This window comes from Telmatherina bonti (genome assembly GCF_933228915.1).
Source record: "Telmatherina bonti genome assembly, chromosome: 7".
In the NCBI taxonomy this organism is placed as follows: Eukaryota; Metazoa; Chordata; class Actinopteri; order Atheriniformes; family Telmatherinidae; genus Telmatherina; species Telmatherina bonti.
The window spans coordinates 23,010,567-23,027,867 of record NC_136625.1 but is presented as its reverse complement, the minus strand read 5'-3'; the positions used below and the strand labels follow the sequence as shown (position 1 = coordinate 23,027,867).

Below are 17,301 nucleotides of genomic sequence, written 5' to 3'. Positions count from 1 at the left end.
CCTGAAGAAACATGTCTCTAATGGTGTTCCTGGCAAACTGTTGGAGTTACGTTCCTGGTTTGCAGGCAACAGCCATGAGTGCTTCAAGAGCACTCGTGTATCCTGCTCTCTTCATGTCTTTTCAACATCCTCCTTCAGTCCTTGGCATTTATTAAGTTTGTGTCCCTCAGGATCTTGTCTCTGCCATTTTCCACCACCTTTGGTGGTGTCTCCCATCTTGACTGAGTTTGAGTTCCAACCTAAACTTGGTCCAGATGTTCATTTATCCAGCCACCTGCTTAAAGTGGTCCATGCATGCCATACTCCAAATGTACTGCTGGATCTCTGTTGTTTCATCCTGGAGAGTAGTTTTGACATTCACTGGCCCACTGCTTCCTTCCTTCTGCTTAGTGTGCAATCTGAGAGTTCTTGACTTGGGTAAAACCTTTTGTCTCTGCTGTAGCTTATTAAATCTGTACTTAATCAACATTTCAATACTAAAAACAAAAAAAACTTTGTTCTGTACAGACAGCCATATTTGACTCTTCAGCTTCAGATCAAGTGTCACTCAAACAATCCCATTGTCCTTGCTGTTCCTACAGGAATTTAAAACCTTATTTATATATTTAGAGCTGCTGTCAGTATAAACTAAAGTCAACCTTGACACCTGGGGTCTTTGGTGTTTGGTCATGGTGGTAGATACACATACTTCACACTCCATGATTTAACTTTCTATTCTTTAACAGATACCATCTGAAAGAAAATATTTGTCCTTTGCATGCCTTAAAGTGATCACAGTTTGAGGAGGTAGATTCACAAAGTTTGTGGTTTTCTGTTGGCTTGAAGGAGTTAGCTGCCTTGTGTTTCTGTAGAACCCTTAGTGGTGACCAGTTTCACAAAAAAAAACAAAAAACAAAAAAAAAAACAAGACAATGTGTGAAACATTTTAAAGTAAATAAATATCAAATCAAGTCAAGATTTCATGGTTTCAAATAATGTGTCTTCAAAATAATGAATTCGCCACAGGTATTGTCAAGACACTTCAATACAGTTCATTCCAGGAAACATGACTGCTTTTCTCTTTTTGTCTCCATCTATAAAACAATCCACATACCACTGCAGTTTCCATGTCATAAGTGTGTATTCTTGAGCATTATTTTAACTTTTAAAAACATATTCAGTCAAATACACCTCCTCCCTACTGTTTCACTCAATCCTGAAACCACACTGGGTTTGTCTTGGCACAAACCTCTCGGCTTTCAAACCATTTATTCAGTTACTTTGTTTAAGATCCTTCTGTGAAACAGATTATTTTCACCCCCCTCTGCTACCTCCGTTACTGCAACCAAACACACACATGCAGGGAAAAGAAAACAAAAAAAAAACAGATACTACTGAGGGTGGTATTAGTTGAGAAAATGAGGCAAGCGGAGAAGTGTGTATGAGTGATGAAGAGCGATTATCTCTTGGAAAAAGTTAATTATTTCTCCTCCTCCTCCTCCTCCAGTCCTTCACTCTTTTCATTTAACCACTTAATGAAAAGAGGAGACACTCCCAGACTGACTGCCCATTGGCTAGCAGGCATTTGGGGATATTTTAACATTTAAAGAGGGAGGGAAAGCGCAAAAGTCACTGGCAGCACAGAGGTCTTTGAGTCAGTAGGTCTGTCCTGTCAACAGGTGGCAGAGTGAGAGGTTTGGTTAGTGACATTCAGTACTTCAGAGAAAAGAAAGAGAAAGAAAGGACAGAGATAAAGAAAAAAAACATCAAGGGTAAGAAAGCTCTTTTTCACATTTCAAAACATTTTTTAAATTCAATTTGCTTATTTTTAGCTCATGTTGCATGTATCTTTTTTTAAGGACTGGGAAAAAAAATCATCATTAAGTCCATGTGACAATTTAGGAAGTTTAGTAGTTCAGTCTATCTATGAAAACTCAAAGCAAGTGATAAAAGAGTAATGAAAGCCACTTTTGTTGTTATTCCAGTTAATCAATTACTTTTGAAGAAAGATTTATTTTATTCAGCATTTCTATTTATTTCTCAGCATTTATTTGACTTCGTATTATGCTTATTTTTCCTTGCTTTCATTTTGTCTCTTTCTATTTAAACTCCATAGTCATGCTTCTTATGGGGTTTAGGTGAAATACAAAGGTCGAAGTCCACGTGGCTTTGATATCTCCACCCCTTTGAATCTCTTAAAAAGTCATGTGATTGACAGTAACGTTTTTGCCTTTTTGTTTCACCTTATATATTTTCACATTTGTTATACCATAACCAGCTGATTTAAAGGCTTGGATGCACATCTTTTAGTCTGCTGTCAGATACCTGGAGATCTGATGTATATGTGTACACAACTGAAAATCTTATTGAGTTACTTTGGCTTTGCTTATGAAGGAATTCTGAATATTTTGTTAATTGACATCAAAATATTTGATTAGGTTTGACCTTTTTTCTATCTTTGGAACTGTATTGCCACTATAAATGTGATGTAAGCATATGAAAAATGTTACTTGAATGTGTATGTCAGAGGACAAAAACCCCTGGTATCAAATGTTTATAGCTTTTTACTGAAAAAAAATACTGAAAAAAAAAACTGAAGTCACTCTACAACAGATATTCCATGAAAACATGGTATAATTTGGATGAGTTAAAAAGTACATTCAAATATTTATATCTCCCCAGACAGTAAGACATAAATCAAAATGATTATTTTCCCAATGCAGTGGCTGTGACAGCCTTCAGTGCCTGTAAAAGCATATTAAAACTGCAATTTCTGACTCATATATCAACTAAATAGCTCCATTGTATTGTAGATAATTTTATATTGTCTGTCAACAAAGCTGCCAGCACTAATTTCTTCTCTCTGATAATAACCTAAGTATTTACATAAACTGTGCGCTAGGATGATAGATATTCTCACAGGGCTGTTGATCCAGTAGATTTACCTTTAATGCTACTGTGCTGGCTCAGGGGATCCACAGTAGCTCTCACAAAATGAGCTACAGATGTGGGCTCTCAGCTGAGCAAAATGATAGAGAGGAGGAGGAGGAGGAGGAGACAAAGAGAAGATGACATGGAGAAAGAAAGACCCACAACCAGTGGGTGGCTTTAAAAGTGTTAAGATTGTGTGATATATGTCATAAATATATAAGTACATACATACACAGAGAAAATGAAACTTTACTTATAGAGAAGGTAGTTTTCGCTTTCACTAGTCACACTTTGTTTGACAGAAAACTTTTAGGTTTAAATTAAAATGATCTGTTTCTGGACTTCAGGTGCTATATTTTTCCCTTTCTAAATGGTTTTCATCCGACAGTCCCAGTGAGGGCAATAGAGCCTTTATGGTTCTAAAGCAAGATCTCCATCGCAGTCTCCTTGTGGTCTGTGTGGCAGCAGGAGGCAGATAGAATCATGAAGATATGAGCTCTGCTTTCCGACGCTAATTGCTCTCAGCCGTGTTTTATCATTTTAGTTTCCATGTTCTGTCTGCAAGCTGTTGCTGAGGAAGGACGCTGGGAAAGGGAATGAGTTCTACAAGTTTGCAACCGCACTTAAAGGCATGCACAACCTTACCTCTTCTTATCCTTAGGCTTGTTGGTTTCTTCCAGAGATTTTGTTCTGAGTTGAAACAGTCAGCTTTTTGTCTGAGGCTTAATTTTTCTCAAGAGAGAGAATATGGCAAATGTGTACAAACTTAAAAGGTCTTCTTTTATTGTTTTGCTCTTTGTACTGTTTGTTGGGGCTTTTTGCCTCCGGAAAAACCCCCAAAAACAACTAACATTGCATGTCTTTTCTTCTTTCCTCTTTTGATTAAAGATCCAAGACAGGCTGGCTTTCTGAGCTCTAATGGACATTGTTTCTCAAAGCAAGTCATGCTTTTTGTTAGAAGTGTCTTTTGATTCAGACAGTTTTGTCTCTTAGTCATTAAATAGTTGTAGTTACCTTTAGAGGTTTCCTTCGCCCATCACTGTAAGCAATAATCGTCGAGCTTCACATACTGTACACACATGGAATGGGCAGTTCTTCTCATTATGAGAGGGAACACACACCACATGTTGTCAGCAAACAATTTTACAGGCCCATGGACATAGCCCCACTTTGACATAGTAAAGTTATTGTCAGGAAGGAATTTTGAACTGTGTTTATGGATGTGCTAAACTTTACTTGCTTCAGCTGGAAAGCCAAGTTGAAATACAGCTTTCGTGACCTGAGAGCCATCCTGCTTCTCTACTGTGTGCTGCAGCCTTGGAGTGACAAGTGACAATTAAGTGGCTTTAAGAAACAAATCTAAACACTGAAAACTAAATGTTTTCAACATATTTATGTTACAGGTATTTTAGGGTTTAGCATACAAATGCTTTCCACTTTCACAGTAATTCTGTGAAAACTGTTGATCAGGACATCTGTGTGCAGATCTACTTTCATTAAGTGGCATCTAAGACTTATTTTATGTCAAATCATCAAACGATTCATTTATCCAACATTAACTGGTTGCACGTGATTCATTACAGTCAAAGTTTGATCAATCTATTTATTCATACATGTAAACCTGTTTGGAATCTACAATGATATTTTTCAGAATGTCACAGAATATGCAATCTTAAATGGTTTTGAAACAGACATGTGTAGAGTAAAAATGCATCAATGCTGAGTAATGATCACTCCTAACCAAGCCATATCAACTTTTAGCCCTAACCATGTGAGGGTACAACCAACTAATGACAAAGTTTTCTTTTAACACATTCTGTTTGCCTGTAACCATGGCAATCAGTAAGCAGTCATCCACCAAGTTGGTGATGACATTGTAAAATGTATTTTAGCTTAAACTTTGGTTTGTTCAGTGACTAGCTTCGACAATGCCATGCTGTAAAACAGGCCCAAGCTATGATACATTTAACCACCAATAAAAGGTTCTTTACGCTGCAGAGCAGTGCATTCTTTCTGCACATAATACTTGCAGTCTAAACCAATTGTCTCTTTTTATCCTCCCTTTGGCTGAGAGCTATCTTGCTAATTAATGCGGCCTTTAGCATACTGTAGAAAAACAGCGAGTTTCTTTTGTAGAACTGAAACTTTCTCAGCACGGCATAAAATTAATTGTTCCCTTGATAACGCACTATAAAACCTTCACCACTGGTCAATATCAGAAAGGCCTTTAGCTGCTTAGAGGTTTTTGTGGCTATTATACAACCTGCCAATGAGGTTTTGTTGATCGATAGCGCTCTTGAATTTCACTTAATTTGCATGCAAACTGTTAATTCGTTGGAGTTGTAACTACTGTATTTAGAGATGGTTTTGCAAACTAACAATCATTAATGTTTCTTTCGAAGATCCTTTGTTTATGCCACGATTCACTCACAGAATTGTGTTGTAGAGATCAGACTTTAACACATTACTGCTTTTCCGATCAATCAGCATCCACTCACATATGACTGTTACGACACTGAATGAAAACATTTGAATACACTAGTACTGGCTTTTGTAACTAGTAATTAATATTTTCTTCACTCTATATTGCTCATTTATTTAGATTCCTTTATATCTTCTTTAGCACTTGAAAATGTGAAAACATGTCTTAGGTTATCATTCACAACCTTTCAGGGATCGTGTCCATCTATACATCCCTTCGGTATTTTGTCAGTCATCCATTAGTCATTTTTCTATGCTTCCCTCTATTTATTTGGTCACTCAATCTATCTAAGCATTGATTTAACATTAATCTGTCATTCAGTGCGTTTATCCATCACTACAGCATTGAGCGTTCCACATCTCTCAGTGCTCTAAATTTCCTCTCTCCATTAATTCCTTAATGCCACTCAGTCTCCAGTTGAGGACACTCTTTAGTCAGTACTAGTCCTGCACTATGAGCTTAGGGAGTCACAATGTTACCTCTTCCACGACAGACAAGAGTGTGATCTAGAGATGTCAAGCATCAAATAAAACTTTGACAGCGACCTCTAAACCTCCTACTGTACTATAAAATAGTATCATTTCTATGATGTGATTATCCACCTGGCAGTGATTCAGATGTAGCACGCACAAAAAGGGGAAGAGGGGCTGTGTCCCCCTTAAGCTTCCCCTATAAGGACACCCCTGGTCAGAGCACCTCAGCAGGCCAAGCAAGACAGGATAATTAGACAGGTTAAAAAGGTTTATGGTCTCCTGCGTATTACAAAACGTAGTCCGTAGCTGCCACCTGCAGTGGTTCTGGGCTTTAATCCCAGACTGGTAAAAACACAAAACAACGCTAATAACAAAGAAAGTGAAACACTAAAACCACATGCAATAAAACCAGTAAAATACAATCCAATCTAAAACGATACCCGACCACCAGCAGGTGGAGCAACTCTGTAAGACAGGAGACGACTAAAAGGGAACAGATAAAAGTTAAAAATGCAAAAATCACTAAAAACAAATGTGCAATAAAACAGACCTCCCCAAGAGCAGCCAGGGTGAGTGGCTCTTGTTTAATGGTCTTATCAAGGACCCAAAGTAAATGTCAGTATTACAATTACCAATAAAACTTTATACATTACCACTCTTTGTCACTTCCACCCTGCTTGCTCTCATGTCCACGCTTCCAGGTAAGCAGGACTGTCTTTTATAGTGTCACTGGTCCTGATCACCAATTGGCCGCAGCTGTGACCAGGCTCAGCAGAGAGGCAGAGCAGCTCAGCCCAGGTGCCTACACAGATATAGTCTTTATATTATTCTTTCTATTACCTGTTCTTTCCCTGTCAGACATTTAATCTTAAATTTCTGTTTATTAGTCTTTACTGTCCTTTGTTTTGCACCGTTTTCTTTAAATGGTGTCCAGTAGCTTAATCCCTGATTTACTCTCAAAGGTTGTGGCCAGTGATGAAGCACACTCTTAAATAATAGTTTTGACCAGCCTGTAGGGTAAAATAAACAATTTGCCAGATGTCAAAGCTTGGATTGTTTGCACAGGCACCAGTCTCAGACCTCAAGCTTTAGACCAGCAGCAGTCAAATAGATGGCGAAAGTAACCAAACAAGGTCAAAGTATTAGCTTGGACCAGTTAGAGAACGGCTGTGGTAATTACAGGCGTTTCTGTTTCTCTGAAGCAGCATCAGAGAAATACAGATAGGTTTGACTTAAATCAGCAGATTTAAGATTCATATGCCAACATTTACTTAGCTGAAAACTATTTTCATCCAGCTGAATAAGATAAATAGCTGAATACTGCCAGTCAAATATTTTAAGTTTCTTCCGATCCCCACAAAAAAAAATTGCCATAAATCTGATCATATCATCATGGTGGGTGGATGATTGGCAGGATTTAGGTCCACTTGTTGACATTTTAATCATCTGGCAAATGGAATGACTCTGTTGAATCATGGAGGTTTTAGGATCTGTTTCTCTCTCAGCACATTTTCTACTTTTCCAGCTGTTGTAGCATTTTATACCCATCATGTAACTTTGCTTTGAAAACGGTTTTTAAAGTGACTGCTTTGTCTTCTTTAAACTTTCACCAAAAGGGCAAACACCTAGATCAATTTTAAGATAACAAGAAGTTAATCTTTCTTTGCATTCTCTAAAAGTCCATGTTGATTAAATGATACGGTGAGTACCATCACAGACCCGAAGGTTCTTTGTCCATATGGAATAAATCTGTTTTACTTAATGGAAGATCTAACATATTAATTATACTATAAGTATTTCTGTAAAATGCCATGCACTTTCCACTTCTCAACCATCAAACATTTCTTGACTCATGTTTCCTTTACTCTGTTAGAGGTTGTGTGTTTCCACAGGCCACACAAGCTCTGCACAGTTAGATCAGAAGTTCCCTCCACTTTTACACCACAAAGTTAAAGTCAGCTTAGAGTTCCCCCTAAAATACAAAATCCCTCTGAAGGTTAAAACAGGCAAGCTGCATTGGAAGCATGTAATTTGGTTTCTTGGGGAAGCCACTACATGGTTTCAAGTTCGCATGACATCACTTTCATTAGACAAAAATGACATCAGCACTGTGGATGAGCTTCTGAGTGCTGGGCAGCTTTAAAACGCCTGACTGAGCACAATACATAGTTTAGAGCAAAAAAAGATGATGACTGCTGTGAAACGAGAGCAACGAAGCACACACATAAACTCACACTCAGCGACATAATGGTTCATGTTTCATGTGATTAAACACATTAGCTTGTGGCTCACTGCATATAATGTAACTCATGTGTCCTCTGAACTTTTCTGTGAGACACTGAATGTACAAAACTGACCGTAACTTCAACCCAGAGACTCTGCTCCAGTCAAGCGCAACAACAAACATAGATGGTTTCAGTGGTCTGTCACACATTCTGGAGTTCAAGCCAAAGATACAATCTGTATAAAATTTATACACCAGCTCTAAAAACAGATGGAATATTTAATCTCCAGTTCCTGAAATTAATCAGTAATGCCATAATCCAGGTATTAGGTATTTACCACTTTTCTTTATGACTCTCACCTCTCATTAAGATAATCAAAGCTGAATTATCTTGGAGGTAAATGTCATAAACTCAAAGTTTCTGAAAGCTCCTCCATCTCTAGATAGTTTTAGCAATCACATGTTTTTCAGACATTAGACTGAAGTTTAATATACTTTGCTGTTGTCATGTATGTACTTCTCATTTTGTACACTACAACACTTGTATTGAAGTGTTGTTTTTCGGTATTTGCTGACATCCTACGCATAACTGTATGCGATAAACAGATGTAGGGAACTTGATATTGACGGAATTGGAACAAAAAAAAAAAAAAATATATATAAATATATATATATATATATATATATATATATATATATATATATATATATATATATATTTTTTTTTTTTTTTTTTTTTTCCAATTCCGTCAATATCAAGTTCCCTACATCTGTTTATCGCATACAGTTATGCGTAGGATGTCAGCAAATACCGAAAAACAACACTTCAACTCACAGTTGAGTAGGCTGAGAGCGCTTGCGATTTCTCCCAGCAGCAACCACAGATTCTGTTTGGCTTCTATACGTTTGCTAAATGTTTTTGGAGCAAATGGATAAAAATTCTGATAGTGAAAAGAGGCATCTTGGGAGAGTTTGAACACTCATAAAAAATATATGGCCCATTTCAAGGTTATTCCTTGTCTGGTGAAGGTACATTGGAAAATATGTTTTAATACCAATGCATGAACACCAAAGTTTGACTAAATTGGTTCAACTACACCATTACTAGCAGGAAACAAACAGAGTTTTAGAGATGAAGTGCATATTTAGCCAAAATTCTGAAATTCTCCATTGTATATCAGCTGGTACAATAATGTTTTTTATTCTGAAACATTTCATAGCAGTTTGGCTCAAAATGCCATTCTTTCTTTTTACTATTTCATGGAAAAATATTTTAATGACATACTATTAGCTTGGAGTAAATCACTACTTTCTTATGAGTTTTACTGTAAAATGATGAACCAATACTCCCCATGCCTGAATGTGTCCAACAAATTCAGAACAAAAGATCCGTAGAGGTTCCCCGTTTCTTTTTGTGTGATATTTACAGCATTTCCCAATAGTACTTGAAACTAGCTTTACACCTTTAGCCAATGCCAAGCCAAGGGCTTGTGCATCTTATTTGCTCTGCATGTGTTGCATTAGAAGAAAAAACTAGAGAGCAAAAAAAAAAAAAACAACATAAAAAGCATCTATTCTTATCTTGATCTGCAGCAATGATCACCCGACTCCTGTGGTGGGCCTTGTGCTTAATGGCCCTACTGTGCACTGTGTCACACCTTGCAAGCTCCACGGACAGCAAGCCAGATTCCTCAGCCCCAGAGCAGGGGGTCACTTTCAGCCACGTCTATAAGATTGACATCCCAGGGAGCTCCGGCTGCATGTTTGAACCCCTGCCAGCCCAGGATGAAGCAGGTCTGATAAAAGCTGTAGAATTAAAACTGAGAACAATTACAGATTGGTATTATGAATGTAATAAAGTATGCTTTTCCTATATGTATAAATGTACTGGAATCGGGATTAGATAGAATTAGATAGAGCCTGATAGAGTACTAACATTTTATATTTACTGTGTTGTGTTTGGTGACAGAAATAAAGACAAAGCATTGTGTTGCCCTTTTAGGTCTGCAGACAGACACCACAAAAAATGGAGAGAATGACATCGTCTTTAAACACAACATAAGGTTGCAAACACCCAAGTGTGACTGTGATGAGTCAGAAAGCTTCAAGTCTCTGTTGTACAGAGTCAATGGACTGGAAGAAGAAGTCAACTACCTCAAGAGCCAGTGTTCTCAGGGATGCTGTGGAAGAGGAGGTGCTGCAGGTAGGCTGTCACATGGGTTTCTGTCAGGAAGTTGATAAGAAAAGTCAGCTACTGACCCAGAAGTCATTGGAAAAAGCGGTGCTTGTTGTAGGCAGGACAATATGACAGATATCAGTATTTATCATAAGCTAGATATGTGATTCTTAGGCATTTAAGAAATAAAACGGTTGGCAACTAAAAGGTTTGTAAGCAGCTCCACACTCTACAACTCTCTTCATCTCTTCCTAAAGGTGTAGACACCAGCTGTAGTGGCCATGGTACTTATGAACACAGCACCTGCAGCTGCATATGCAACCCGGGATGGGAAGGCCCAGATTGCTCTGTGTCCACCTGCCCTGACAAATGCAATGACAATGGCCGATGTGTGGATGGGAAATGTGTTTGCCATGAGGGCTACACGGGAGAAGACTGCAGCCAGCTGGCATGTCCGAACAACTGCAACGACAAAGGACAGTGTGTGGATGGAAAATGTGTATGTTTCCCGCACTTCACTGGTGAGGACTGCAGCACCCCGACGTGTCCTAATGACTGCGTGGGCAATGGCCGGTGTGTGGATGGTCGGTGCATCTGTGATGAAGGCTTTTATGGGGAGGACTGTTCATTAGGTAAGCAATTCCAATGCTGAACAAAAATTCAATGGCTTGTTTAATTGTAATGAACTTGTTTCCAAAGTTAGTGATGTCTGTTTTATGAGCTTTTAATCCTTTGAAAGATGAATGCTAATTAAATTTAAATTTTTTAATCTTGTTAAAATGACCATATAGCGTTAGATGCCAGAAGATTTCTCATTAGCAAAGTAAGCAGTCAAAGTCATGCTTCATTTATGAGATGGAACTGCAGTGAGTGTACTAGGAATGGTTTAAAAAAAACAAAAAAACAATTGTTACCAGAGTTTGATATATTACAAACTAAAGAAAGAAATTGTTGTGAAGTAGTACTTGTCAGAGCTGGTTCTTGAAACATTCATCTAACATAAGCAGCACTTTATTTCAGTTGCTCTAAGGTCAAGTTAAACATACAAGTGTTTACTAGTGCTGGTGATAGGAAAATTGAAGAAGACATATGAATTTTTTTAATAAAAAAAAAAAAAAGTTGACTTTGCTATTCTCAATAAGAAGATAGAACCATTGTGAAAGACACTCTCAGAAGCAGTCATAGTGGCCAGTCTTTCCACAGTATAACAGGTTTCATGCTGAGCTTCACATCACTTCATACAAACTTATTGTCAGAGAAAATATGATGCTTTTCTTGACGTTTTGATGGATTAAAGTGAATGTGTCATTTCAACAGAAATTACCTAACAAGTAAATAATATGCAGGTGCACAGAGAATGTTTTAGTCTGCTGGCACTCTTGCTTTGCCTACAGCAAAAAAAACCCACCAAGGAGACACTTCTTTGGCATACGAAGATTAATTTTATCAAAGTTGTACAATTTTAGCCAAACTACAGCTGTCAAATGGCTTTTTCACAGCTTCAACAATCTCTTTATTATCTGGAGAGTGCTTGAAATTTTAGATGTAGGCCGAAAATTATAATAACTCACCTCAGTGTCCTAAATGAGTTTTTAATTAGTCCTTAAGAACTCCTAAAAAGACCCTTTTCCCTCTAAATACTTATTGCCAATCTTGTAATACCTAGCTTATATTATCAAGCAAGTCTTTTTAAGTGCACCCAATGGATGTAATCATGACTACCATGTCCTGATTCTGTGGAACTCAAATCATCTCTCTCAATAGTTATTTTAGAGCTAGCAGCTAGCAGGGTCTTTTCAGTGCTGACCCATGACCATGGCATCTTTAGCCTCAAGACAGCTGATGACATCAGGTCACTTAATACAAGGGGGATATAATAACACATGTCAGTCTGTTGGGGCTCCATCCTGCTTTTCCCCTGCAGGGAAATCATCACCTTTCCTGCTAAGCAGAGTTCACAGTTGTATTTTGGAGCAATCTAAGGCCAGGAAAGCAGAAGCAGGAGGCGCAGCAGTCAGGCATGGACAGTGAATTCATGCTAAGAATCAATTTTGCACTTTATTAAAAACTTTGCCTCAAGCTTACACCGTGAAATGAATCTTTTTTTTTTCCGAACTAGTAAAACGAAAGCAAGAAATTTTTGGAATTATTAAAACCAGCTCCTGAACCAGAGCTATGTAGAGTAAGAGGACAAATGGTTCAGACTTCACAGTAGCAGGTCAGCTATGTCAAACCTTGAGTTTCCTCAAGCTGTGTTTTACTCTGCAGTGGTAGAGAATAGCTCGAGACAGAGCTACAGTTACAGTGTAGGTGCTGTTGAACCGAATCCAACATCAATACTGGCACGGTGTCAGAGGAAAAGTCAGAGTGGAAAAGGAAAGTGGGAGGTAAGAAAAAAAAAAAAACCTTATGTTGTTTTTAGGTGTTAGAAATAATAGTGGTAATAAGCACCAGGAGAAAACAGTACAAAAGCAAAATAGTTGAGACATTCTTTGTTTTATGTGGCTACTTTCCATTTTAGCACCTGGATGATGGATGTCAATCTTGTCTTTGAGAGATGATGGTGAAATCTAGATTTAGACATACTGTACATCCCATTAAAAGCTGTTTCACTCTTACTTTTAAAGCCATTTTAATTATTACACTGTCAAGGACATTCTTAGCTTGGAATTCAATTACACCTTCACAAGGCAAATATTTGTTTTTAGCTCATACTCATATTCAAACACTTTACTTTTCCAGTTGTGGCTTGTTATTTATTCACTCCAGCTGGTCTGACATATTATTTAGGGGCAAAGATTGTTGACAGTCGTGCCTAGAGTAGCAACAGGGGGGCATTAACTGCTGCTGCATGGAAACAGACAGCTACACTTGAGGAAAAACATCTAGCTTCCTGACTTTGCCTTATGGAACAGCAGCTGAACCTGATGTGAATTCCTTCCCTGCCAAAGTTATGGCAGATTCCTTCAGCGCCCGTTTTTATGCAGAGACAGAAAAACTTCTGAAAAACTGTAATTCAGTAAAAGTATCTTTACTCTGCTTAAATTCTACTTAAGTAAAAAGTAAAAGTATCCATCTAAAAATCTACTCAAGTAAAAGTAAAAGAAGTACTCAATATAAAATGTACTTGAGCAAAAGTTACCTGATGTTTAAAAAGAACAAGTCAATAATTCAATTCAACACTGTTTTTAACTAACTTTAAAACAGTTAATCAGCGAGACGATGCACGCGGCCACTCAGTTTCCTTTCAGTGGGCGTTGAAAATGACCGAAGTAGATTAGCAGCAGAGTTGGACAATCCGTAATGTTCTGCATAATGTTTGGTCCGGCTGTTGGTTTTTTCCTGCATTTATTTTTTAACTCAGTAACAGTGTAGTAACAAGAGTTACTTTCAGCCTCAAGTTTTAATTTACCCTCGATATTTGCCCTTGTTTTGTTGAAATATTTGACTTCTTAAATCTTCTGCTGTTTACTGTTTATTTCTCTACTCTGTACTCACATAGATTTCATCTTCTTTTTAGAAAACCTAATTCTTCAATACTGCCGACATACTTTCTTCTGTCTTCTGGGTATTCTTATGTTATTGTACTCCCCCATAGGTTTATACATCATTTTGCCCACTCCCTTAGTTTTTCATAGTCTCCACTATAGCACATTAGCCTTGTACAGTGTGACAACTAAAACAATGATATTTTTTTCCAGTTGGGTAGAAAAAAATGACAATAAACGGATTGCCTTTGCCTAGCTCCAGATTTCGTTCTGTTTGTAGCAAATAAAAGGATGGAAGGAACCGTAGGAGCTGTGGAAATGTCTCTGAAGTTGAAAGAGTTAAAGACCGAGAAAAAGACAGAGAGAGAGAGAGAGAGGGATAAAGAGTGAGAGAGAGTGAAGGACTAGGTAATCTGTTGAAAACAAACACCACTAAATTTATCAAATCTCCCTCTCTTTTTCAGTCCTCGGACCTCGGGGCCTGCGGTTGGTTGAGGTGACTGACATCTCTCTCTTGGTTGAGTGGGAGTCTGTCCGAGGAGCCGAGTATTATGTTTTGACATATCATCCAAAGTATGACGAGAGCGCCATGGAGGAGGTATATATATACATATATATTTATATATATGTGTATTTATAAATATGTGTATGTGTGTGCATGTGTGCTTGTGTATACATCCTTGTCAAATAATTAGAATAGAACCAAATTTTCTGCTACTACTTAGAAACCCCCCCCATTTACCCACTAGGTCCAGATTCCCAACACAGAGAATTCATACCTCATCAGAGGACTAACTCCAGGGGTCACCTATATCGTCAATGTTTATGCCGTCATCAAAGAGATCCGAAGTGACGGAAATAGGATTGAAGCCACTACAGGTGAGCCAATACCTCTGTGATCCAGACTTACAATCCTTTAGATTATTTTTCTATGATCTCATAGAGGAAGGCTGACTGTAACAGCTTGTATTAAATATGTTATACATATATAATAAGTCTGTAATGAGTCTATAATAAGTTGGCTCATTAGAGCTTCATTTGACAGTGAGGCAAGCTGTGGCGTGCAGGTATTAAGATAGATTTTGTGTGGATTACAAAGTCCCATTTGCTGTGGAACCTAAGTATACATGGAAAAACAATAAACGAAAAAAAAAAAAACTAACTAAAAACAAACAACAGCTAAAACCCTAAAAATATAAATATTCTAAATGTTTAGTTTATTGAACAATATATATTAATATATTTTATTTAAGATGAATTAAGTTTAAGTAAATATTTCATAAGAGAAGTCATTTGCATGATTAGACGGCAGAATCAAAAGTCCCTTTCCATTTTTCTTTCATTTGTCCAGCTCAAGACATTCCAGAAATCTGGTGCACAATCCAAAGTCTGTCATTGCTAAATGTTTCATTAAACTTTGGTTTGTTAGACATTAAATCTTACAGTAACTGCAAGGAAATGGTGGGATAGAAGTGTTTAATGTAAACTGTAGCTCACAGATGTGGTAGGAGACAGATGTGTGGAAGGACTTAATTGACAGGACTGATGGGAATGAGTGAGACTCACACACAGTGCAGATGAGTTTGATTCTGATGTGTGGTTCCTCTGGTTAGGATGGAAAACCTAACAGAGCATGACATTCCCACATGGGCATAAGAAAACAGAACATCATCTGGCTTATGGCTGTGAGAGGAATACTCAGAATGAGGCAGACATTTGACTGGTCACAAAGTTTTCATTTTAACTTCAAACGATGGTCTACTTCAAAGCAGGGTTTAACTGAACGTTTTCCTGTTTCCCTTCGAAAACAAAGATGGCATGAAATATGCTAACCCGTTTCATTTGTTTTGTTTTATGGTTTTGTTTTCTTTCTTTCTTTCTTCTCAACCACATGTCACCAATCCAAAGGGACCTTCTGGTGAAGGGTAGCATTTTATATTACCACTCGGTCACCAGCGTAAATACTATTTGGTGTCATTTATGTTCACATGGAAAAGGTGTGAAAATTGTGTTCTTAATCTTTGTGTGATTGTAACTTTGGCTGTGGGGAAGAGTGGTATTTAGGAATATGAAAGATATTAAATCTGTGCTGTTATATTAAATTAATGATGTTCAAGCAGAAGTGAAATGATAAAATTAATATGATAAGAATTAAGCCAGTTAAAAAGTATTGTAAGAAAACATAATAGATACATAATCACCATGGTCATCTCTGATTACTGACTGATCACAATCAGAAGTAATGTGATGCAACCATACCATACAACCAGAACTGGGACAAAAATATCGACCTTGCAGTTTGGTAGAGTTTGGACAACTTCATCATCCCCCGGTGCATTGTGGGAAGTAGCTACCATATTTTTGAATGTGGCAGAGTAAACCAGCTACCACTCAATATTGAAAAAATAAATAAATGGATGAAGAAACATGTAAAAGCGTTGTTCCCAAGGAAACCTGAACAGTTCACACGAACAAAAAGGCCAGAGAAAATAGTTTCTATGAGTTTTCCTCTTTGTTTTGGACAAGAATAAATAGTATAGATGTTTTTTAGCAAATGGTTGAGATGTTAAAAAGAAGAAGTTAATAATAATGTAACAACAGTGAAAGGGTTGAAATTTTAAACAGTAACGTTATAACACTTAGTTTGGGTTTTAAATACCTAAACCAATCATGGATCAGGCAGGTTTATTTCCACAATTTAAAAAAAAAATCATCAAAGTCATTGCACATTTACCTCTACCAAATTGTAGACCGGGACCTTAAAGAGTTAGACAGAACTGACCCTAATCAGCATTGTTAATCGACCCTAAAATCTAAGATGTGTGCAGCTCAGTTAGGCACTTACAGCCAGTGAGTCCTGCTTTTATATTTTAAGTAGCCAGATTTACACACAGAACTGTAAACACTTCAGGTCACACAGTAACTTTGATAAGTGAACTTTGTTTTATGTTCCACCATCCTGCAGTTTGAGTCCTCTTTAAAAGGGTTTTTTGTTCCTGTCTTATTTTGTGCCTAATTAAATAAATATTTCCAATATTTGTTAAATAGTAATGTTGTGCATAATATATTTCTACTGTGACTTTTTCTTGTTTACTTCAGAAAAGTTAGTAACTGTTAAATATTAAGTTTAATAGTATTGAGTTGATGTGAAGTCTTAATATTACATTACAATGTTAATGTTTCCTTTTGTTAGAAAGAAACACGCTCCCTAAAATCACTAAAGTCATGCAGTAGTACAGAAAGACGAAGTGAATTCAGAAATGTCTAATACTTTCAAAAAGTGTCATTTGAAAAACAAATAAATAAATAAAAAATTTTATAGTCCAGCGCTGTAATGAATTTTTAGGGCAGGATTCATCTTATTTTGTGTATGAAATATAAAAAGAGCAGATAAAAGCTGTTCCTGGACAAAGTGCAGAAAGAAGGTTCTTGTGTTCTATGCCTGTTGTTCTTGTCAGAATGTCACAGTCAAGTCCAGAATTATTCTTTGCTAAAGAGGCACACTGCTGAATCAGTACCAACATCTGGAATAAAGTTTAGATTAAATA

General features: G+C 37.2%; 1 protein-coding gene across 2 annotated transcripts in view; it reads left to right on the top strand.

Moving 5' to 3' along the window:
• Positions 1-1,620: 1,620 nt before the first annotated feature.
• The window catches only part of tnn (tenascin N), a 42,465-nt gene continuing 26,784 nt past the window's right edge, over positions 1,621-17,301 (top strand). For both annotated transcript variants that reach the window (XM_079243494.1, XM_079243495.1), the window contains exons 1-6: positions 1,621-1,751; positions 9,683-9,883; positions 10,092-10,292; positions 10,523-10,897; positions 14,218-14,351; positions 14,503-14,632. In XM_079243494.1, the coding sequence (XP_079099620.1) occupies positions 9,685-9,883; positions 10,092-10,292; positions 10,523-10,897; positions 14,218-14,351; positions 14,503-14,632 (1,039 nt within the window). In that variant the 5' untranslated portion in view covers positions 1,621-1,751; positions 9,683-9,684. The remainder of the gene's footprint in view (positions 1,752-9,682; positions 9,884-10,091; positions 10,293-10,522; positions 10,898-14,217; positions 14,352-14,502; positions 14,633-17,301) is intronic.